At 41.6% G+C, this 26,327-nt stretch overlaps 1 protein-coding gene across 1 annotated transcript in view; it reads left to right on the top strand.

Annotated features, from left to right (window-relative positions):
* LOC112250475 (sodium/potassium/calcium exchanger 4-like) overlaps nt 1-26,327 on the top strand; it is a 70,727-nt gene that overhangs the window by 22,705 nt on the left and 21,695 nt on the right. Inside the window, exon 3 of the mRNA XM_024420654.2 lies at nt 19,586-19,662. Within this exon, the coding sequence (XP_024276422.1) occupies nt 19,586-19,662 (77 nt within the window). The remainder of the gene's footprint in view (nt 1-19,585; nt 19,663-26,327) is intronic.

Here is a 26,327-nt window from a genome sequence, read left to right as displayed (position 1 = left end):
CACAAGCAGTGTACCTTGCTCCAATGCCCGTCCACTAATGACCATAAACACCTGTAAGCAGTCCCCAAGAGTCAACACAAATGGGTAGGGTCAGGACACCTCCGCCTGGTGCAGTTAATCAACCATGTTGGTCCCAACCTGTTGGTGAAATCATTTGATTTTAGAATATGAGGACTTGTGCAAATCATGGAGACACACTGACAATGCCATCACACATGGTATTTTGTATATTTTATTGCAATTTACGTCAATCAACACCCAATCCCTGTTTTAAAGCCTACACCTTCCATTAATTTTGGGCTGGAGCTTTTAGGTTCATTTACACAACCCCACTATTTCATGCAGATGAATTACCTGATGCATGAAAAAAGTCAGAGCTGGTGGAAACATGAAATGCTGGTGCAATTTTATAAATGCCTACAGACAATTTGTTCGTTCGACATGGTGGGATCTTTTTGTGTGGTTAAAATTAATTATGCGAGAAATGGCAGTGGAAACTCAGCAGTTTATTAGCTACAGATTAAATAAGTTATGAACTTCACAGGATCGTAAAAGTGCAAGGTGATGAGCTTGATGCTCCTTTCCAATAAATATTGAGGGTCTAATTTTGGTGACATGATGATCGATGCTTGGTGGCCGTTTGACAATATCTCTCTTATCCGTAATAATCTCATAATGTAGATAGCTTACCACAACTGTATGTGAGAGCTGTTGACAAGAGCGCATGTGTCAAGACCAGAGTGGGCACATTCGCTATATATTGCAACAGTTTGTGACAAAACAATCAGTAGAGTTGAAAATGATGGAAACCCATTTAACTTCTATTTTTTTTTATTCGATACATGGGAATTTAACGGCAACATACATTTTTATGTACACTACATCATCAAGCACAGCCTTTTCTCCGCAAAAGTCAGCTGGAAACATCTCCAGTGGGAAAATGCACAACAGATTTTGGAATGCTGTTCCTTTCATTCAAGGTTTACAAAATGCCATACTCTAATTATCCCAATAATTTCCCTATGCGAATTACTTCCAGCCCATCTTGAAGACTGGTGTTGGGAGGACCACTGGCAGAAGTCTTAAAGCAATGTCACTGTTGTGGAAATTCTAGAGGGACACTTGAAGTGTCCATTTGCACACACCTTATATAGACTTTATTTTTTTCTATTGTGTTATTGACTGTACGCTTGTTTATTCCATGTGTAACTCTGTGTTGTTGTTTGTGTCGCACTGCTTCGCTTTATCTTGGCCAGGTTGCAGTTGTAAATGAGAACTTGTTCTCAACTAGCTTACCTGGTTAAATAAAGGTGAAAAAAAGTAAATCTTAAATTAATCATTGTTTATTATCAGCACACTGGAGTGGTTCCAACCAACTCAATGCACCAAGTACACATGTCGATCAGGAGCTCTATCGGGGCAGTCCCGTTAGATCTTTTATATACAGACAAGTTACATTTGCATGATTTAGCTTATTCATCATTCATAATTCATTAATAATTAACATTTGCTTCATTCATGTGACTGACCAATACTGGGTCATGCATGTGACAGACCAATACCTCATGATGCTTCTTCTCTCTAATCTGAGACCTTGAAACTGAGATCTTTCATTATCAAAACAAGGGTCAGGGCGTAATACCAAATTGCAGATATTGATAGTGAGGATTCGTTCAATTAGTTACTTGCATGAACACAGAAATTGGTTAATAGAAAAGCACCAACATAATATGTTCCATCACATTTCGTCCTCTTATCACTCAATCTGTGATAATTATCATTGTCACGCTGGTATAAAGGATTTGGAGACAGGCGCAGGAATACACAATAGGGGTTTTAATACACCCAAAACAAGCACGTATACAAAAACACAGCCTTCTCCTAAGACTAGCTTACTGCTACTTCCTATACATATATAATAACTCTAGATAACATTATAGATTTAAAAAAACTGAGGTTACAGAACTGGTTGGGGTATTCTTTCAGACACGTACCTCTTTCACGTGCATACAGCTCTCACATCCACATTCACTTAGTACTATTCCCAAACACACTCTAATCTCCCTTATTACCCCATGAGCATCTTCAACGATTCTCCTGTTACTTCCTATGCACCATATATATCTTTATATACACCTCGTGCTATTATCAGTGGCTGCAGACCATGTAAACACTTCTCTTATGAATGCCCACAGACAGCTGTCAGCGGGGCATTCCATTCCATTACATGTCCTCTTTTGGTCAGATGGGAAATTTCCCTCACGCTTCATAACATTTTCCATCACATCACCTTGTGTATCTGAAGAGAAGAATGTTTAGTGCATAACTTATAGTGAATAAATAAATTAGCATCTGAGGCACCACCAGCAGGGTAATTTCAAACTATACCTGCTCCTTCACAGCCATATAAGGAGTCATTGGCATGAGGCGGTTTCAAAAAAGGCAGCACTTCCTGATTGGATATTTATCTGGGTTTCGCCTGTAACATCAGTTCTGTGGCACTCACAGACAATATCTTTGCAGTTTTGGAAACGTCAGAGTGTTTTCTTTCCAAAGCTGTCAATTATATGCATAGTCGAGCATCTTTTCGTGACAAAATATCTTGTTTAAAACGGGAACGTTTTTCATCCAAAAATTAAGAGCACCCACGATATCAAAGAGGTTAAGTACAGAAATCAAGATATGTTAGAAACATAGTTTAGCTAGCTGGCTCGAAATAATTTGGCTACGTCAAATTTAAGGTAAACTCTAACGTTAGCTAGCTAACCGAATTTGCATCCATCCTCCAACTTCACAAGTCTGACAAAAAATGCCACTGTCAGAAACCATTGAAAACCAGTGCAGTAACGCTAACGAACTCAATCAATCACCATGCAAGCATGAGATAAGCTTGCCAAATAGCTTGGTTAAATTGATCCAGATGGAGAATAAGTAAAATCTCCAGCTAATTTAGCTAACGTATTTAACGAGTGAAACCATGCCTGATACAGCCCAGAAGAAGTGTCACACTAAGGTAGCTAATAACTTTAGTTAGCTACCGTTACAGACACTGACATAGTTAGCTAGCTATCTAGCCAAACACTGACAAAAAACATACATTTAGTTATATTCTACGACAACACTTCAGCAAGCTAGCGTCGCCAGCATGGTAACGAGGCTAATGAGCTGCTCCTAGCTAGCTAATGTTACCACAGCCAGCGATATTAGCACAGAAAATGATATTAGCACAGAAAACGCTCAAGATAACTTTAGCTAGCTACCTAATTATGATAGGATAACCTATTTAACCTGAATTAACATCAAATTCGTAATGTTTGTTACTTACCGTTTTCATGGTTTTCAGTAAGCCAAAACACCTTCAGTCTGTCTAAATAACGTTAGCCGTTTTCCACTCGTCAGTCACTCAGTCGCACTAGCTAGAACTAAGATACTTCCAAGTATTCTGGTGGACTTCATGCGCTGGGGGTGGGAAAATTAACCCATCAGCTGGGTCAAATATCCATATCCCAACCTTAGTAATAACCAAGCAACAACAATCCAACCTTGCTGTATTTACAGAAAACAACCCAACTATTGAGCCAATGCCTGCAACCCAGCAATTGGGTCATCCAAACAACCCAACCATTTTTTTTGGTGTAATTTACATGTCAAAACCATGCATGCAAGAAGCCTTGACCTGTCTGGTGCACACATATTTCTCTGTCCTCAGTTTGATTGAATGCCTAAATCTGTATTTTTGCCTTGTAACTGATTGCCTCTAGAAAGAGAGAAAGGAAAACACATGACCAAGATGAGCTAGCAATTAGTTTAAATCAATGAAAGATCTAATTGTTAAAAAGAAAGAATATATGGGCTACGTTTGAGGAAAAATAAATGCATTTACTTTTTCAATCTTGTGTAGAGCTGATAGACATACCCAAGATGACAAAGCTGTAATCGCCACCAAAGGTTTTCTACAAAATATTGACTTAGGGGTGTGAATACTTCAAATCAAATCAAATCAAATCAAATCAAATTTTATTTGTCACATACACATGGTTAGCAGATGTTAATGCGAGTGTAGCGAAATGCTTGTGCTTCTAGTTCCGACAATGCAGTAATAACGAACAAGTAATCTAACTAACAATTCCAAAAAAACTACTGTCTTATACACAGTGTAAGGGGATAAAGAATATGTACATAAGGATATATGAATGAGTGATGGTACAGAGCAGCATAGGCAAGATACAGTAGATGATATCGAGTACAGTATATACATATGAGATGAGTATGTAAACCAAGTGGCATAGTTAAAGTGGCTAGTGATACATGTATTACATAAGGATGCAGTCGATGATATAGAGTACAGTATCTACGTATGCATATGAGATGAATAATGTAGGGTAAGTAACATTATATAAGGTAGCATTGTTTAAAGTGGCTAGTGATATATTTACATCATTTCCCATCAATTCCCATTATTAAAGTGGCTGGAGTAGAGTCAGTGTCATTGACAGTGTGTTGGCAGTAGCCACTCTCAATGTTAGTGGTGGCTGTTTAACAGTCTGATGGCCTTGAGATAGAAGCTGTTTTTCAGTCTCTCGGTCCCAGCTTTGATGCACCTGTACTGACCTCGCCTTCTGGATAACAGCGGGGTGAACAGGCAGTGGCTCGGGTGGTTGATGTCCTTGATGATCTTTATGGCCTTCCTGTAGCATCGGGTGGTGTAGGTGTCCTGGAGGGCAGGTAGTTTGCCCCCGGTGATGCATTGTGCAGACCTCACTACCCTCTGGAGAGCCTTACGGTTGAGGGCGGTGCAGTTGCCATACCAGGCGGTGATACAGCCCGCCAGGATGCTCTCGATTGTGCATCTGTAGAAGTTTGTGAGTGCTTTTGGTGACAAGCCGAATTTCTTCAGCCTCCTGAGGTTGAAGAGGCGCTGCTGCGCCTTCCTCACGATGCTGTCTGTGTGAGTGGACCAATTCAGTTTGTCTGTGATGTGTATGCCGAGGAACTTAAAACTTGCTACCCTCTCCACTACTGTTCCATCGATGTGGATGGGGGTGTTCCCTCTGCTGTTTCCTGAAGTCCACAATCATCTCCTTAGTTTTGTTGACGTTGAGTGTGAGGTTATTTTCCTGACACCACACTCCGAGGGCCCTCACCTCCTCCCTGTAGGCCGTCTCGTCGTTGTTGGTAATCAAGCCTACCACTGTTGTGTCGTCCGCAAACTTGATGATTGAGTTGGAGGCGTGCATGGCCACGCAGTCGTGGGTGAACAGGGAGTACAGGAGAGGGCTCAGAACGCACCCTTGTGGGGCCCCAGTGTTGAGGATCAGCGGGGAGGAGATGTTGCCTACCCTCACCACCTGGGGGCGGCCCGTCAGGAAGTCCAGAACCCAGTTACACAGGGCGGGGTCGAGACCCAGGGTCTCGAGCTTGATGACGAGCTTGGAGGGTACTATGGTGTTGAATGCCGAGCTGTAGTCGATGAACAGCATTCTCACATAGGTATTCCTCTTGAATACTTATGTACAGTTGAAGTCGGAAGTTTACATACACTTAGGTTGGAGTCATTAAAACTAGTTTTTATACCACTCCACCATTTTTTGTTAACAACTATAGTTTTGAAGAGTCAGTTATGACGTCTACTTTGTGCATGACACAAGTAATTTCTCCAACAATTGTTTACAGACATATTATTTCACTTGTAATTCACTGTATCACAATTCCAGTGGGTCAGAAGTTTACATACACTAAGTTGAATGTGCCTTTAAATTGCTTGGAAAATTCCAGATAATGATTTCATGGCTTTAGAAGCTTCTGATAGGCTAATTGACATAATTTGAGTCAATTGAAGGTGTACCTGTTGATGTATTTCAAGGCATACCTTCAAACTCAGTGCCTCTTTGCTTGACATCATGGGAAAGTTGATAGAAATCAGCCAAGACCTCAGAAAAAAAGTTGTAGACCTCCACAAGTCTGGTTCATCCTTGGGAGCAATTTCCAAACACCTGAAGGTACCATGTTCATCTGTACAAACAATAGTATGCAAGTATAAACACCATGGGACCACGCAGCCGTCATATCGCTCAGGTAGGAGACGCGTTCTGTCTCCTAGAGATTAACGTACTTTAATGCGAAAAGTGCAAATCAATCCCAGAATAACAGCAAAGGACCCTGTGAAGATGCTGGAGGAAACGGTTACAAAATTATCTATATCCATAGTAAAACGAGTCCTATGTCGAAATAACCTGAAAGGCCACTCAGCAAGGAAGAAGCAACTGCTCCAAAACCGCCATAAAAAAAGCCAGACTACGGTTTGCAACTGCACATGGGGACAAAGATTGTACTTTTTGAAGAAATGTCCTCTGGTCTGATGAAACAAAAATAGAACTGTTTGGCCATAATGACCATCGTTATGTTTCGAGGAAAAAGGGGGAAGCTTGCAAGCCGAAGAACACCATCCCAACCGTGAAGCACGGGGGTGGCAGCATCATGTTGTGGGGGTGCTTTGCTGCAGGAGGGACTGGTGCACTTCACAAAATAGATGGCATCATGAGGCAGGAACTTATGTGGATATTTGAAGCAACATCTCCAGACATCAGTCAGGAAGTTAGAGCTTGGTCGCAAATGTGTCTTCCAAATGGACAATGACCCCAAGCATACTTCCAAAGTTGTGGCAAAATGGCCCAAGGACAACAAAGTCAAGGTATTGGAGTCGCCATCACAAAGCCCGGACTTCAATCCCATAGAAAATTTGTGGGCAGAACTGAAAAAGTGTGTGCGAGCAAGGAGGACTACAAACCTGACTCAGTTACACCAGCTCTGTCGGGGGGAATGGGCCAAAATTCACCCCACTTATTGTGGGAAGCTTGTGGAAGGCTACCCAAAACATTTGACCCAAGTTAAACAATTTAAGGCAATGCTACCAAACTCTAATTGAGTGTATGTAAGTTTCTGACCCACTGGGAATGTGATGAAAGAAATAATAGCTGAAATAAATAATTCTCTCTACTATTATTCTGACATTTCACATTCTTAAAATGAAGTGGTGATCCTTATTGACCTAAGACAGGGAAATATACTAGGAATAAATGTCAGGAATTGTGAAAAACTGAGTTTAAATGTATTTGGCTAAGGTGTATGTAAACTTCCTGTAAATGAGATATTTCTGTATTTCATTTTCAATAAATTTGCTAACATTGCTAAACATGTTTTCACTTGGGATATTAAGTGTAGATGGGTGAAAAATATATTTAATCAATTTCGAATTCAGGCTGTAACGCAAACAAAATGTGGAATACGTTAAGGGGTGTGAATACCTTTTGAAGGCACTGTACTTGAGTGTGTTTACCCAGCCATGTGGTGGGGAGGTTGAGGGAAGGTTGGAATGTGACAGAGAGGCACAGCTTGGACTGGTACGTCAACTGCCACATGCCAACATTTGGAAGCACTGCGTTGTTGAAATGGTATCTGGGTGTCACGGCAACATACTCAATGTGAGGCCTGACCCTGACCAGCAACTTTTTGTCACCTTTTATTTGAGGGTATTTTCATTTTTGCCCAATAGGAACTGAATGGTGAATCATGTATTATCATTTTAGAGTCACCTTTATTGTAAATAAGAATATAAAATGTTTCACGATACTTCTACATTAATGTGGATGCGACCATGGTTATCGATAATAATTAATCAATCATGAATGATGATGAGTGAGAAAGTTAGAGGGTCAAAGATCATACCCCCCAGAAAATAACCTCTTGCCAATAATCAGAGAGGTTTTCATTTTTGCGGGGGTATGATTCTGTAACTTTCTCACTAATCATTCATCACCATTTATGTAGAGCTGAATATAAAAATGTTAGCTTAGCTGTCCAAATAAATACGGAGGAGTGTATGATGTCATTCGTCATGCCTGCCAATGATGTCTGTCTGGTGACACAATGAGTAATTATCTACAAAAAAAATCTACAAATAATGAGTCACTGCTTCGTGATCGGTTACTTGCAGGTTTAATCATGTATATTTTCCAGTTGAATATTATGAAAGGTGCGCCAGTATAAAACATAAAACGCATGCATTACTATAATTGTTTCCAAATCTCCCGTAAATTGGATTCTGAAACGGATTCTGTTTCCTAGGGGGGGGGGACATCTTTGGATCCCATAAATTTGGCAGAGAGGGCAGACCATATGCACAAAACATCTATGATACACACACATATTGTAGCCTATTCAGGTATGTTGATGTACTAATGCATATGAAGATCCATATGTCAAGTCCAAGCAATGTTGTGCGTGTGAGAAAGAGAGATGTGGGAGTGAGAAGAGCACTACCTAGGATCACAGGCCTAATGCCCAGACAGTTGTGGCCTATAGGATCTAGTATGCGGCAGGAGATTGTTGGATAACGACCTTATTGACCTATCAGTTGGTTGGTTTATGACTCAGAAACTTAGGATGCTCTAATGCCCACATGGTTAGCACTAGCAGGCAGAGACTTTATCTGGTAAACCCTCCAACACTTCCTCTGCTTGGACTTCGTGGATTACTCCTGGAGCTGATTATGTGTGTGTATGCATAGAGAAGATTGATGAACAAAAGTGTTGCCATTTATTGCATAAGTAGACGCCACTAGTCAGGTGTCCAAACAGAGAATCCAGTGGTTTATTTATAGATGTGTAGTTTAGCCTCTTTAGATGATTTTGTGGTTCTCTCTCTCTCTCCCTCTCTATCTCTGGCCTATCAGTTAGACTTCCCAAAGAAACAATCCCAAGCAAATGTGACAAAGGAGGAGTGACTTGTTTAGTTATTCTACTGTTGTCCTTTTCAGAATGTCCTTTGAACATAGGATGTATTTACTTGGTTTAAGAATGTAGCTTGCTTGTTTATGCCAGACATTTTAGTGCAGGTGTACGCCGACTGACATTTTGGAATAATATATCAATATAATGCTCATTTTGTAGACTTACTTTAAACATTTTTTTTACATTTATTTAACTAGGCAAGTCTGTTAAGAAGAAATTCTTATTTGCAATGAGAGCCTACCGGGAAAGCCAGTTCCACTGCATTTTCTTGTTCAGGGGCAGAACAAAAGATTTTTACCTTGTCAGCTCGGGGATTCAATCCAGCAACCTTTCGTTTACTGGCCCAACGCTCTAACCACTAGGCTACCTACCATCCCATATGAATCGACTGTTAAAAGGTCATAAAAACCTCCTGCGTTATTTTTACATTTTTTGCTGAGTCAGACGGCTCAGCTCCAGTGATGTAACGCAACTGTGACAGCATGAACTGCTACTATTGTTGGCATGTAAAGTAATATGATAGAAGTTAACATATTATTTAAGGGAACCATACAATTTTAACCTTGCATGTGTTCTATATGTCACTAAGACAGTGTCTCTTTTAGCCAACTACTTTGTGGTTTGTTATGACAAAACAACACAAAGGTCTTCCAACTGAAATGGATTTGCATGAGTATAACTTTGTGCTCTAGGACCCTGTACACACTCAAGTTGTGCAACTGATGTGAATCCAATTTGACCCAAGAGTTGTGACTTGTAACACAAAGGGGTTTTTCTGTACAATAAATGTTACACAGGATTTGTGGAGACACTGCACAAGTGTTTAGTCCAAATGGTTACTGGGCACACCTGGGATAACTATAGTTTTAGCTATGCTTTGTGGAAAGTATTTTTTTGGGATTGGCTGCCTTCAACTAATGTCAGGGTTGTACAGTGTCTTGCAAAGTATTCATCCCCCTTGGCGTTTTTCCTATTTTGTTGCATTACAACCGGTAATTTAAATGGATTTTTATTTGGATTTCATTTAATGGACATACACAAAATAGTCCAAATTGGTGAAGTGAAATAAAAAAATACTTGTTTCAAAAAACAAAACAAAACCCCCAGAAAACTGGTGCGTGCATATGTATCCCCCCATTTGCTATGAAGCCCCTAAATAAGATCTGGTGCAACCAATTACCTTCAGAAGTCACGTAATTAGTCATGTAATTAGATTGCACACGTGGGTGGACTTTTTTTAAGTGTCACATGATCTCATTACATATACACCTGTTCTGAAAGGCCCCAGAGTCTGCAACATCACTAAGCAAGTGGCACCACCAAGCAAGCGGCACCATGAAGACCAAGGAGCTCTCCAAACAGGTCAGGGACAAAGTTGTGGAGAAGTACAGATCAGGTTTGGGTTATGAAAATATATCAAACTTTGAACATTCTCGGAGCACCATTAAATGCATTATTAAAAAATGGAAAAAATATTGTGCCACAACAAACCTGCCAAGAGAGGGATGCCCACCAAAACTCACAGACCAGGCAAGGAGGGCATTAATCAGAGAGGCAACAAAGAGACACCCCTGAAGGAGCTGCAAAGCTCCACAGCGGAAATAGGAGTATCTGTCCATAGGACCACGTTAAGCCGTACACTCCACAAAGCTGGGCTTAACGGAAGAGTGGCCAGAAAAAAGCTATTGCTTAAAGAAAAGAATAAGCAAACACGTTTGGTGTTCGCCAAAAGACATGTGAGAGACTCCCCAAACTTATGGATGAAGGTACTCTGGTCAGATGAGACTAAAATTTGCTTTTTGGCCATCAAGAAAAACGCTATGTCTGGCCCAAACCCAACACCTCTCATCACCCCAGGACACCATCCCCGCAGCATCATGCTGTGGGGATGTTTTTCATCGGCAGGGACTGGGAAACTGGTCAGAATTGAAGGAATGATGGATGGAGCTAAATACAGGGAAATTCTTGAGGGAAACCTGTTGGTCTTTCAGAGATTTGAGACTGGGACAGAGGTTCACCATCCAGCAGGACAGTGACCCTAAGCATACTGCTAAAGCAACACTTGGGTGGTTTAAATGTCTTGGAATGGCCTAGTCAATGCCCAGACCTCAATCCAATTGAGAATCTGTGGTATGACGTAAAGATTGTTGTACACCAGTGGAACTCATCCAACTTGAAGGAGCTGGAACAGTTTTTCCTTGAATGGGCAAAAATCCCATTGGCTAGATGTGCCAAGCTTATAGAGACATACCTCAAGAGACTTGTAGCTGTAATTGCTGCAAAAGGTGGCTCTACAATGTATTGACTTTGGGGGGGGTGAATAGTTATGCACGCTCAACGTTTCAGAATTTCTTGTCTTATTTCTTGTTTGTTTCAACAATCAAAAATATTTTGCCTCTTCAAAGTGGTAGGCATGTTATGTAAATCAAATGATACAAATCCACCAAAAATCTAATTTAATTCCAGATTGTAAGGCAACAAACTAAGGAAAATGCCAAGGGGGGTGAATACTTTCGCAAGCCACTGTATCTGGAACTGCATGTTGAACATAGAAATACAATTAATAGAACACAATCTCCTATACTATTCCAATCTATCTGACAGTCATATTTGATCTACACAACACATTTATATCTGAACATTCTGTAAATTTGCATTCTCCTGAATGTGCATTGCCTCAGGTGTACATAAGCAAGTAAGAAAATAAAATACACTGCTCAAAAAAATAAAGGGAACACTAAAATAGCACATCCTAGATCTGAATGAATGAAATATTCTTATTAAATACTTTTTTCTTTACATAGTTGAATGTGCTGACAACAAAATCACACAAAAATGATCAATGGAAATCAAATTTATCAACCCATGGAGTCACACTCAAAATTAAAGTGGAAAACCACACTACAGGCTGATCCAACTTTGATGTAATGTCCTTAAAACAAGTCAAAATGAGGCTCAGTAGTGTGTGTGGCCTCCACGTGCCTGTATGACCTCCCTACAATGCCTGGGCATGCTCCTGATGAGGTGGCGGATGGTCTCCTGAGGGATCTCCTCCCAGACCTGGACTAAAGCATCTGCCAACTCCTGGACAGTCTGTGGTCCAACAGACTGTTGGTGGATGGAGCGAGACATGATGTCCCAGATGTGCTCAATTGGATTCAGGTCTGGGGAACGGGCGGGCCAGTCCATAGCATCAATGCCTTCCTCTTGCAGGAACTGCTGACACACTCCAGCCACATAAGGTCTAGCATTGTCTTGCATTAGGAGGAACCCAGGGCCAACCGCACCAGCATATGGTCTCGCAAGGGGTCTGAGGATCTCATCTCGGTACCTAATGGCAGTCAGGCTACCTCTGGCGAGCACATGAGGGGCTGTGCGGCCCCCCAAAGAAATGCCACCCCACACCATGACTGACCCAACGCCAAACCGGTCATGCTGGAGGATGTTGCAGGCAGCAGAACATTCTCCACAGCGTCTCCAGACTCTGTCACGTCTGTCACATGTGCTCAGTGTGAAACTGCTTTCATCTGTGAAGAGCACAGGGCACCAGTGGCGAATTTGCCAATCTTGGTGTTCTCTGGCAAATACCAAACGTGCTGTACAGTGTTGGCCTGTAAGCACAACCCCCACCTGTGGACATCGGGCCCTCATACCACCCTCATGGAGTCTGTTTATGACCGTTTGAGCAGACACATGCACATTTGTGGCCTGCTGGAGGTCATTTTGCAGGGCTCTGGCAGTGCTCCTCCTTGCACAAAGGCGGAGGTATCGGTCCTGCTGCTGGGTTGTTGCCCTCTTACGGCCTCCTTCACATCTCCTGATCTACTGGCCTTTCTCCTGGTAGCGCCTCCATGCTCTGGACACTACGCTGACAGACACAGCAAACCTTCTTGTCACAGCTCGCATTGATGTGCCATCCTGGATGAGCTGCACTACCTGAGCCACTTGTGTGGGTTGTAGACTCCGTCTCATGCTACCACTAGAGTGAAAGCACCGCCAGCATTCAAAAGTGACCAAAACATCAGCCAGGAAGCATAGGAACTGAGAAGTGGTCTTTGGTCCCCACCTGCAGAACCACTCCTTTATTGGGGGTGTCTTGCTAATTGCCTATAATTTCCACCTATTCCATTTGCACAACAGCATGTGAAAATTATTGTCAATCAGTGTTGCTTCCTAAGTGGACAGTTTGATTTCACAGAAGTGTGATTGACTTGGAGTTACATTGTGTTGATTAAGTGTTCCCTTTATTTTTTTGAGCAGTGTATATAAGTCAAAAGTTTGGACACAACTACTCATTCAAGGGTTTTTCTTAATTTTTATTGTTTTCTACGTTGAAGAATAATAGAGAAGACTATTAGGTGTGATGGTGTGGGGGTGCTTTGCTGGTGACACTGTCTGGGATTTATTTAGAATTTAAGGCACACTTAACCAGCATGGCTACCACAGTATTCTACAGCGATACGCCATCCCGTTTGGTTTGCGCTTAGTGGGACTATCATATGTTTTTCAACAGGATAATGACCAAAAACACTCCTCCAGGATGTGTAGGGGCTATTTGACCAAGGAGAGTGATGGAGTGCTGAATCAGATGGCATCCACAATCACCTGACAACCCAATTGAGATGGTTTGAGATTAGTTGGACTGCAGAGTGAAGGAAAAGCAGCCAACAAGTGCTCAGCATATGTGGGAACTCCTTCAAGATGGTTGGAAAAGCATTCCTCATGAAGCTGGTTGAGAGAATGCCATGAGTGTGCAAAGCTGTCCTCATGGCAAAGGGTGGCTACTTTGAAGAATCTCAAATACAAAATATATTTGGATTTGTTTAAAACTTTACTTCTAAATGACTCTATCAACATGCCACTGAAAAGGTTGAAAGCTGCAATTAATGTTATGATATCCATTGTAAACAGCTAGCTGGATGCTCAGCAAAAACAACTTTGAAAGTGTTCTTGTTTCAATCACTATACCCCTCAAACTCAACTCTGGACCACATTTTCTTAATTGTTCCCTCTAATCAGGGATGATTTAGAGCTGTGGCACCAGGTGGGTGCAATTATCAGGTAGAACAGAAAACCAGCAGGCTCCTCACCTCATAGGGTAGGAGTTGAATACCCCTGCACGATACCATCTTTAAAAGGATAGTTTACTCAGAATACAAACTAACATGATTTTCTACCTTCCTTGGTTGTACTTTATTTAAGACGCCATTTTTGGATATTGTTTCCTTTGAAACTTAATAGCCATATTTTGTTACTGTCAGTATTCTCAGTGACACAACATTAAACTGTTATTGTGTCATTAGTCATTAGTTTTGGATCAACATTTTATTAGTGTTGTTACATAATACTTTGGTAATTGCATTTTAAATGCATAGCAATGAGCGGAGTTTTTGTAACTACTGTACACAAGGAATAGTCACTGTTACTTATTCCACTTATGTAATAACTTGATTATTATGCAATTGTAAAGCAATGTAACAATGTTGCAATGTAACCAAGTTAATACACATGTATAAGAACTTGATGTAAAGTGTTAGTTTTACCTTATGCCACTCATTATGAAAATATATTTGTTAGTCATTTTGAAGCTGCGCAAGTGGTCTACTCGAATGATGAGATGATTCCATGTCCCTCATGTATTTTATTATAAGATTAATATCTGAAAGCCCTCCAAACCGTTGTTAGACTAATTCAACGAACTGTTGTAGTTTTTGGTTCTTCATCAAATAAATATGTTTTTGTTTTCAAATAACTAGCATATGTTCAAATACCTTCAAATATAATTGGGTTTTCTGAGAGGTATTCAAAACACTTAAATAATATTTGATTCTGAGACCTGTATTTGAATAAAGAAAATGGTTACCTTTTAGTTGAAACTCTATAAAAACTATATTCGACTACCATGAGTATTTGAAAAGTTGGTATTTTCAAATAAACTAAAAAATACAAAAATGTTCTGCCCAGGTCTGGTATGGCGCCTAGTTGACTCACTGCATGTGATTTGAAGTTACACTATGGCAATACACAAATGTATGGTGTGCCACTTGACATTCATATCAGTGCCAATTTTGGACATTTAGGTGCTACCCAGATATTCCTATTTTATGTATGGCTAGGTGGTGAGAGACTGAGTTTAGATTTTTGTTGACCATGTTCAAGAATGTTGATTCCAATCCAACAAGAACATTAGGCTATTTCAAGGTTGACTCATGTTGAAACTGAATGATACATATCCTACTCTCAAAGGTATCCCACAAGGTTACAACACAGACACACACTGACGCATTGTTTCACACTAAGGAACTGCAACAACGCGCAGAACGCAGCAGGCTTTCCTGTGCAAAAATACCATCAACTCTGATCCACTGACTTGTCAAATGTGCCACCTTTTTAAACCTCAAGCCTACACTAGTGGAAAACGTATCAATTAACCTGTCTATATGATTCAGTTCTTTGGCTAGGTTTGGGACGCGACATTTAATCAAGCTGCACTGGAGCACCCTCCTTCTGCCGCCGCTGTGCTCTGCCTGCTGTAGTGGTAATCAAGCGATCTCCCTGCCTATCCCCGTGTGGAAACGTCTGTTGAAGCATGTTCATGTCTGGACAGACCTCTGCAGGGAGGTACAAGGGCAAACTGTGTGCAGATGGTGTCTGGTTTACTGTTTACACTGCTTTGAGAGCGGGAGAGAGGTGACCAGACCCCCTCTGCCCGCCCAACTGTGCGCTGGCTCCCAGTTCTCGGAGGCATGTGACCAAATCGGATTTGTGTGTGTTGAGACAGCAGTCATTTTCTGGCATGGCTATGCTAGTTGTCATAGTAACAACAAGTGTGTGCGCAGTGGTGTAGGCTGATTGGTGGTGGTGCTCCTGTTTCTTATCACTCAGAAGTTATGTAAGGTGACCACAATGCCTGCCATGGACCTTTCCTAGTTCATTTGAATGTTCAAAATCATAGTGTAAGAACACTTTTAAAGCCTTAAGAGATAAGATTATCCAACGTTTAAAATGTGTCCTTTTTGGCTAGCCAAGGCAGTCAACTAGCTAGCTAGGTAGCTGTTTAGCTTTATAGAGCATTCACTAATTTGTTTGTAAACAATTATCAAGCTAATTACCTTCCACATGTTCTTGACAAACTGTCAACAGTGTAGCTAGCAAGCAACAATATATGCTAAATAACAGTCTATAAACCACTTGAGGGCAAATAAATCAGATTTGACTGTTCAGACACAAGTTGCATGGCCAGGAATCAGATTTCTATCTGACTTGAAACCACCAGCTGCTTGAAATATCCAAATCCATGTGCTTTTTGGCTGTTCAGACTACAGGACAAATAACAGATTGGAATCAGATATGCAAAGACCTTTGCCATCATACTTCTGGGTGGGTGCTTTCAAGGCAACTGGGAACTCGACGAGTTTCCGATTTGGAATTCCGAATTGGGTGACTGTTCCAAAAAATGCTCCCCGTCGTAGCTTGTTTTTCCCCCCAGAGTTCCCAGTTCTCTTGAACACATTGAAGTCGGAAGTCGTAAATTTCAGAGTTCATGGTTCCCAGTTGTTTTGATCGTGGCATTATACCACACACACAGCCAGACTTGATTGTGTTGTATCACTAAGGGGTTGTGACGTTAACTACAGAAAGGGACCGAGAGGGATGGTGGGTAGAGCCATTCAATTATTGATTGATTCACAGATCTCCCGAGTCGGTAACTAAAAGATGCATCAGACAAGAAAGGGAAAATGTGGGCGATTAGGCAACAGAGCGGGTTAAAGCGCACTATAAGAAAGGGGAAAATATTATTGTTTACTTTGTTGGCAGCTCTATTTTTCGATTCCTCTAAGCTTTGTAGTCATCATTGCCAAATGAGTCAAGTGATTGATAGACTACCTACTGTATTTTCTGAAGTAGCATAGGCCTATTTAAGGCTATGTTTACACAGGCAGCCTAATTCTGATGTTTTTTTCTTCACTAATAGGTCTTTTGACCTGAAATAGATCTGATGTGAAAAGACCTGATGTGATTGGTCAAAATACCAATTAGTGGAAAAATTATCAGAATTGGGCTGTCTGTGAAAACACAGTGTATTATTGTTACGTTGCATGTCGCTCAAGTTGCCTAAAGACCCTTGTGCGCAGCTGTCATGTTCTAAATAATTGCACCTGTGATCTTGTGAGCAGTGGAGCCTACGCAACGCTTTTGCCACATGACATGGTTTCATAAATAAAATGAGCAAAATATAATGCACGATGAAAAGTTTTTCCACACTGAATTCCACATATTGCTTTCTTTGCTTATATCTGTAATGACATGCAGCATCTGACCTTGGGAAGACTCTCCATAGATTGTATAAGGTTCCCTGCCTTACAGAGATTTCAGAGCGGGTGTGGTGTCACGTGGCAAAGGACCGATACCTGTGCTAATATAAACAGATCACGCTACTAGTGGAGAGTCACTACCATGGAAGTTAACGGTCCTTTTAAAAAAAATGTTTTACCTCGTCCCTCTTTTTACCGGTATGCCTACTGGGGGAAGGGATGTCAAACTGTACATCTCATATGATGTCCCTTTGAAGAGTTGGGCCAAAGCAGCGGTGCCAAGGATAAGTCCGAACTTGGTTTCGTAAATCAGTCATGAGCGCCATCTAATGTTAATAGGCGGTGGATTGCATTAGGCGTTCGTTGTCTCAGGCGTACATTGTCATTTCATGGGTCCATATGCGACAGAAGATCAAAATGCATCGGTGCGTTCTGTGTTATACTGTGCGTAGTATTTCTGTGTGAATGGTAATGCATTGTTGTTTCAGTTTCTTTTCCAATTATCTGTGGTAAGCATTTTTTTCAAGCCACATGCAAATGCACCAGTACATCAAAACAAATCCATACTGTCTATCTGATCTAAATGTAGCCTACTGTGTATTTTGGACAATCTATGATTTATATAACTTTATGCTCTATTATCCTTGCTGCCTGGCACATTGTTGTACATTATGTAAGAGATAGGAAGAGAAGGCACATGCAGGTGTACATCTGACCTCTGGTGGACTTAACACCATCCCTAATACAGACACTAGCGGCTCCTATGGAGGGCCAGTGTTTCTTTCTGCTGCGGCCAGATGCTGATAGGAGTGACCACGGTCTTGGGCAGTACAGGGGTCAGTACTGGGGTCAATAGAGTCAGCGGTCAGCCTGTAATCCGGGTTGCCTCCCACAAATGTGATATATATATATATATATATATATATATAAATATATATATATAGTACCAGTTGAAAATGTGGACACCTATTCATTCAAGAGTGTTTCTTTATATTCACTATTTTCTACATTGTAGAATAATAGCGAAGACCTTTCCCTTACACCAAAACTATGAAATAACACATGGAATCATGTAGTAACCAAAAAAAGTGTTAAACAAATCAAAATATATTTTATATTTGAGATTCTTTATAGTAGCCACCCTTTTCCTTGATGACAGCTTTGCACACACTTGGTATTCTCTCAACCAGCTTCACCTGAAATGCTTTTCCAACAGTCTTGAAGGAGTTCCCACATATGCTGAGCACTTGTTGGCTGCTTTTCCTTCACACTGCGGTCCAATTCATCCCAGATCATCTCAATTGGGTTGAGGTCGAGTGATTGTGGAGGCCAGGTCATCCAATGTAGCACTCCGTCAAGTAGCCCATTCACAGCCTTGAGGTGTGTTGGGTCATTGTCCTGTTGAAAAACAGATGATAGTCCAACTAAGCGCAAACCAGATGGGATGGAAAATCGCTTCAGAATGCTGTGAAGTATTTTTTGGGGTTGCAATCTGAGGTGCAGTTAACTCTCATGAATTTATCCTCTGCAGCAGCGGTATCTCTGGGTCTTCCTTTTCCTGTGATGGTCCAGTTTCATCATAACGCTTGATGGTTTTTGGGACTGCACTTGAAGAAACGTTCAAAGTTCTTGAAATTTTCTGCATTGAATTACCTTCATGTCTTAATGATGAACTGTCATTTGTCTTTGTTGATTTGTGCTGTCCTTGCCATAATATGGACTTGGTCTTTCACCAAATAGCCCTATCATCTGTATACCACCCCTACCTTGTCGCAACATAACTGATTGGCTCAAAGGCATTAAGAAGGAAAGAAATTCCACCAATGAACTTTTAACAAGTCACACCTGTTAATTGAAATGCATTCCAGATGACTACCTCATGGTTGAGAGAATGCCAAGAGTGTGCAAAGCTGTCATCAGCTGTCTACTTTGAAGTTTCTCAAATATAAAATATATTTGATTTATTTAACAATTCACTATTATTCTACAATGTAGACAATAGTCAAAGGAAATAAACTCTGGAACGAGTATCCAAACTGTGAGTGTCCAAACTTGACTGGTACTCTGAATATATATATATATAACATTTTATTTGTGTGTCAATTTCGACCAGCCCACCCAACAAATAATGGTCCGGCATTTGCCAGAATTGCCAGATGGCCAATCCGGCCCTATTGGACAAGTTCAGGTAGTTCATCCCGGCTTTATAGGTTTCGAAACGTTTACTCCCTACTGAACACAAGACCCGGTTCATGCTTTTTAAGTATTACCTCACTGTCTTTTTGTAGTGGTTGAGGAGGATCCTTTGGTGACGTATTACAAATTAAGTAATGTTGACTTGAACATTTAAAAGTCTTACCAAGCTCTTTATCAGTGCCGCCACCACACAAGGTGAACTCATCCTTGGTTGTGGACAAGGGGGAATCTGGGACATCAGTCACATTACTGACGCACCACGATGATGTTGTTTTCTCTTCTCAGCTATCAAGGAGTTCCCTGAAGACATGTTTTCCAACTACGAGCGCAAGAGTGGGGCCGTCCTGCTGCACATCGTGGCGGTAAGAGAGCGCTTTGAATGCTTCTATTAATAGGTATAACTCTTTTATCACTAGCCCAGTCAAAATCAACCTCTTGTTCCCACACCTAGTTAGTGGACACTTCTTGATTGCCCCTAATACTGTAGGTATGAAAGGTGTAAGCAATATAAGAATGACTCCACCTAGACCTTACTCTTAGAATGATGTTGTCATGACGTTGGCCTGGGGGGTAGGTTTATGACAGTCATAAATACCTCTTCCCCCCCTTTTTCCTCTCTCTACCCTACTGAGGTTACATTTGCAAAACCCTTTGTTAACATAGAGATTCTGGGAACATCAGTAGGTGAGGGGGGAAATTAACTATATTCTGGGAATCCGAACAATTGAACATATGCGGTAGTACTTAATGAATATGATGTCCGGTTGTCATCTGAGACATTCTCATCAATGATAAGATGATGAACTCTACAGTGGAAAGTCTACACATCAGAGTTATCGGATTCACATGGAATTGTTGTTCAATTTAAATGTTTGAAGATGAAATTATTCGTGATGGTTCTAAAATGTGAGATTTGGGTTTTCATAAGATATGGCTCTGCTCAATCAGCCCTGTGAAGGGACATGGGTTATAAAACCTTTCAAACACGCCCTCCTCTGCCTTCCTATATAAGCCCTTGACGACAATATAACTATCGGTTCCAAAGATGTGAGGATGACGGTCCTATGTCAGAATGGTTCAGATAATAACTACAGAACGAAGCCAACATCAGCGTGAGCTTTGGTTGCGAATGGTATGAACTTTGAACTCTTATTCACTACAGAAGTGATACCTCCTAGCCGTTGAGTTAGCAACAGCAGATGCAACGAGGGTTAGGAAGGAACAGACAGAGTATCCCGTCTATCACCCAACGACGTTACTACAACGTATCCAATTGACAACCAGAGACATTCTTCAAAGGACTCGGTTTGGCAACACGGCCTTCCATCTACCACCAACCTACCGAAGCGCAGCTCAGAGTAAATATTTATTGCATTTTCCTTTTCCAAATGGGCGGTAATTTAGAATGCATAAGATACTGTATTTACGATAGCCCAACTTCTTCCCTTTGTTCCTCAGTCTTCCCGCTCCTCCACTCAAACCCAGCCCCTTTTCTTTTGTGTAACAAGCTGTCATATCTGGTCCGCCCGCTAGGGACGTTTTCCTTTATGACGTAATTTGTAATCAAGTTATGATTTAATTATGTGTATGTGTGATTAGTTAGGTATTTAGTAAATAAATAATTAAACCCAATTTTGTATTGCTGATTCAAATTGTTAGCCAGGGTTCGTGCAGATAACCAAAAATGTACAACATTCAAATGAGACTGAAGTAAGATGACGATTGATATTGACTGCTATAACGGCTCTATAAATATTATTTTGTGGTGCCCGACTCTCTAGTTAATTACATTTACATGATTAGCTCAATGAGGTGATATTAATTACGGAGAAATTATTTTATAGAATAGCATGTCATATCACTTAATCCGGCATAGCCAAAGACACGACAATGTGCTGGAGTTTCCACCAGTGGCGTCATGCACGACAAATGTTTGTGGGGGCACTGATGGCATTATTCAATATTTTCACATTAATACTTTTAAAAATATTTGTTTTCATATAATGAAAATGTAAAATATTTAAGGGTCATAGGACCCCTCAGTTTCAATGGACATCTAGTACCCCCCCCCACACATTCTTTCAGATGTACAAGTATGATCAAGAGGTGTCTCTGTAGGAGGCTACGGGTTGAATTTGGACTGGCATACCTCAATCTCCTTTAACAACAATACACCTCAGTTTGATCTCACACCGGGGAGAACTACTTCCCCCTTTTCCCCCTCTCAAGGCTGACCGCGGTACTCCAGTCATTGTTAGCAGAAAACACTATCCCCCATTGTAGTGAATGAAAAAATGTTTAGAAAACAATCATGATACCAATCACTATCCCCCATTGTAGTGAATGAAAAAATGTTTAGAAAACAATCATGATACCAATTGCATAGTTAATTGTTTAATTACATGCATTTTAATCAATTTCTTCATTTCCTGCACTAATGTGTTGTCATTTACACGCTGTCACATTTCTTTCATCTTAGTATGCCTCTATTATTTTTTTTAACAACACTTTTCCTTGACAGAATAATGATTCTCCTATTTGACTGTGCATTTTCAGGCAGTTCTTACTTTGGTCACTAGATGGAGTTCAGGCTATTTCTAAGGGTCTGTGCTCCCGAAGTTGTTGACTGTTTTTGGGCTTGCCAGCAGTTCTCAGCTGTTAGCAACAAATGGCAAGCAGTTTCTTCCTGGCAATAAAAATGTATAATTGCCATCATTTTTTCGAGTCATTGCTGAATTTTTTTAATGTCACAAATTAAACATTAAACCTCGTAAATAATACATGGTAACCTCGTAAACAATTCATCTAGACCCTGGGTTTATTTTGAAAAATGCACTTTTTTTGCACGGCAATTAAAAGTGACAGGCACTTATTTGAGACTATGTTTAATTGACGTTTTACTGTAAAAGTATAATTTAGTTGCTAATGAGAGCCTGCAGTACCCTGGTTGACCTTCAACTTGAGTCAACTCAAACTGTGCATGTTATTTCTCTGAGATGCCATCTTTAACTGACTTAATTTGGCTTCAATGCGTTATTGAGTCTTCTTCATGCGTTGCACCAAGAGATATACACCTCCCTGGGAAGAAAAAGGGCAGGGGTGTATGCTTCATGATTAACAACTCATGGTGTAATCATGACAACATGCAGGAACTCAAGTCCTTCTGCTAACCTGACATAGAATTCCTTACAATCAAATGCCGGCTATATTATCTCCCAAGAGAATTCTCGTCAGTTATCGTCACAGCTGTGTGTATATACCCCCTCAAGCAGACACCACGACTGGCCTCAAGGAACTTCACTGAACTCTATGTAAACTGGAAACCATATATCCTGAGGCTACATTTATTGTAGCTGGGGATTTTAACAAAGCACATTTGAGAACAAGGCTACCTAAATTCTATCAGCATATTGATTGCAGCACTCGCATTATCAATACACTCGATCACTGCTACTCTAACTTCTGCGATGCATACAATGCCCTTTCTCGCGCTCCCTTTGGCAAATCCGACCACGACTCCATCTTGCTCCTACCGTCTTATAGGCAGAAACTCAAATGGGAAGTATCTGTGACTAGAACCATTCAATGCTGGTCTGACCAATCAGAATCCACGTGTCAAGATGGTTTTGATCTCGCAGACTGGGAAATGTTCCGGGCAGCCTCAGAGAATAACATCGATCTGTACGCTGACTTGGTGAGTGAATTTATAAGGAAGTGCATTGGAGATGTTGTACCCACTGTGACTATTAAAACCTACCCTAACCAGAAACCATGGATGGATGGCGGCATCCATGGCTGAATATAAACAGTATAGTTATTCCCCCAGCAAGGCAATCAAACAAGTGAAATGTCAGTATAGGGACAAAGTGGAGTTGCAATTCAACGGCTCAGACACGAGACGTATGTGGCAGGGTCTACAGGAAATCATGGACTACAAAAAGAAAAACAGCCACGTTACGGACGCCGATGTCATGCTTCCAGACAAACAAAACACCTTCTTTGCCTGCTTTGAGGGTAATATTCCTCTGCGACTGAAATACCGACATAATCTGCCCGAGAATTCCAACAGGCCCCCCAGGCGCGACGTCCACTGAAGGCCCATTCTGCTAACCTGCTAGGCCTGCTAGCTACCTAGAGCTTCTTGGAACCCTACTAATTCCACGACTGGTCTATCGACGCCACCGCACGAAGAGGCAAAAACAGACTTACCCCCATCGTGATGTCCCCCATAGGCTAACTTGCTAGCCCCGGTCTGCTAACTGCTAGCTTGTTTAGCCCCGGCCTACTAACTGTTAGCGTGTTAGCATCGGCCTGCTAAATGTCTGAATCGCCGTGTCCCCAGTCAGCCCAACCACTCACTGGACCCATATGTTCACTTGGCTACGCATGTCTCTCTCTAATATCAATATGCCTTGTCCATTACTGTCCTGGTTAGTGATTTCACTGTCTTATTTTACTGTAGAGCCTCTATCCCTGCTCAATATGCCTTAATCAACCATGTTGTTCCACCTCCTACATATGCGATGACATCACCTGGTTTAAATCTCTCATCATTTCTCAATGCCTAGGTTTACCTCCAATGTACTCACATCCTACCTTACCTTTGTTTGTACACTATGCCTTGAATCTATGCTGTCGTGCCCAGAAACCTGCTCCTTTTACTCTCTGTTCTGAACGTGCTAGACGGCCATTTCGTATAGCATTGTCGTACCCTTATCCTACTTCTCCTCTGTTCCTCTGGTGATGTAGAGGTTAATCCAGGTCCTGCCGTGCCTAGCTCCACTCCCACTCCCCAGGTGCTCTCATTTGTTGACATCTGTAACCGTAAAAGCCTTGGTTTCATGCAAGTTAACATTAGAAGCCTACTCCCTAAGTTTGTTTTACTCACTGCTTTAGCACACTCTGCCAACCCGGATGTCTTAGCCATGTCTGAATCCTGGCTAAGGAAAACCACCAAAAACCCTGAAATCTCTATGGCTAACTATAACATTTTCCGCCAAGAAAGAACTGCCAAAGAGGGCGGTGTTGCAATCTACTGCAAGGATAGCCTGCAGAGTTCTGTATTACTATACAAGTCTGTACCCAAACAATTCGAGCTTCTACTTCTAAAATTTCACCTTTCCAGAATCAAGTCTCTCACTGTTGCCGCTTGCTTTAGACCTCCCTCTGCCCCCAGCTGTGCTTCGATAGCATATGTGAATTGATTGCCCCCCATCTATCTTTTGAGCTCGTGCTACTCGGTGACCTATACTGGGACATGCTTAACACCCCGGCCATCCTACAATCCAAGCTAGATGCCCTCAATCTCACACAAATTATCAATGAACCTACCAGGTACAACTCCAAATTTGTAAACATGGGCACCCTCATAGATGTCATCCTAACTAACTCACCCTCCGAATACACCTCTGCTGTTTTCACTCAAGATCTCAGCGATCACTGCCTCATTGCCTGCATCCGTAATGGGTCTGCGACCAAACGACCACCCCTCATCACTGTCAAACGCTCCCAAACGCCTTTCTAAACGACCTGGCTGGGATATCCTGGAATTACATTGACCTCATCCCGTCAGTAGATGATGCCTGGCTATTCTTTAAAAGTGCCTTCCTCACCATCTTAAATAAGCATGCCCCATTCAAAAAATGTAGAACTAGGAATAGATATAGTCCTTGGTTCACTCCAGACCTGTCTGCCCTTGACCAGCACAAAAACATCCTGTGGTGTTCTGCATTAGCATCGAATAGCCCCCGTGATAAGCAACTTTTCAGGGAAGTTAATTACAAATATACACAGGCAGTTAGGAAAGCTAAGGCTAGCTTTTTCAAACAGAAATAAATTTGCAACCTAACTCAAAAACATTCTGGGACACTAAAGTCCATGGAGAATAAGAGCACCTCCTCCCAGCTGCCCACTGCTCTGAGGCTAGGAAACACTGTCACCACCGATAAATCCACTATGGCCATGCTTTCCACCTGGCTACCCCTACCCCGGTCAACTGCCCGGCACCCTCCACAGCAATCCGCCAAAGCCCCTACCATTTCTGCTTCACCCAAATCCAGATTGCTGATGTTCTGAAAGAGCTGCAAAATCTGGACCCCTACAAATCAGCCGGGCTAGACAATCTGGACCCTCTCTTTCTAAAATTATCTGCCAAAATTGTTGCAACCCCTATTACTAGCCTGTTCAACCTCTCTTTCGTATCGTCTGAGATTCCCAGAGATTGGAAAGCTGCCGCGGTCATCCCCCTCTTTAAAGGGGGTGACACTCTAGCCCAAACTACAGACCTATATCTATCCTACCCTGTCTTTCTAAGGTCTTCGAAAGCCAAGTTAACAGATTACCGACCATTTCGAATTCCACTGTACCTTCTCCGCTATGCAATCTGGTTTCAGAGCTGGTCATGGGTGCACCTCAGCCACGCTCAAGGTTCTAAACGACATCATAACCGCCATCGATAAGAGAAAATACTGTGCAGCCGTATTCATCGACCTGGCCAAGGCTTTCGACTCTGTCAATCACCACATTCTTATTGGGAGACTCGACAGCCTTGGTTTCTCAAATGATTGCCTTGCCTGCTTTAACAACTACTTCTCTGATAGAGTTCAGTGTGTCAAATCGGAGGGCCTGTTGTCCAGACCTCTGACAGTCTCTATGGAGGTGCCACAGGGTTCAATCCTCGGGCTGACTCTCTTCTCTGTATACATCAATGATGTTGCTCTTGCTGCTGGTGATTCTCTGATACACCTCTACGCAGATGACACCATTCTGTATACTTTTGGCCACTCTTTGGACACTGTGTTAACTAACCTCTAGACAAGCTTCAATGCCATACAACTCTCCTTCCATAGCATCCAACTGCTCTTAAATGCAAGTAAAACTAAATGCATGCTATTCAACCGATCGCTGCCCGCACCTGCTCGCCCGTCCAGCATCACTACTCTGGACGGCTCTGACTTAGAATACGTGGACAACTACAAATACCTAGGTGTCTGGTTAGACTGTAAACTCTCCTTCCAGACTCACATTA

Source organism: Oncorhynchus tshawytscha, linkage group LG05, assembly GCF_018296145.1.
Source record: "Oncorhynchus tshawytscha isolate Ot180627B linkage group LG05, Otsh_v2.0, whole genome shotgun sequence".
Lineage (NCBI taxonomy): Eukaryota > Metazoa > Chordata > Actinopteri > Salmoniformes > Salmonidae > Oncorhynchus > Oncorhynchus tshawytscha.
This window is presented reverse-complemented; position numbering and strand designations above follow the sequence as displayed.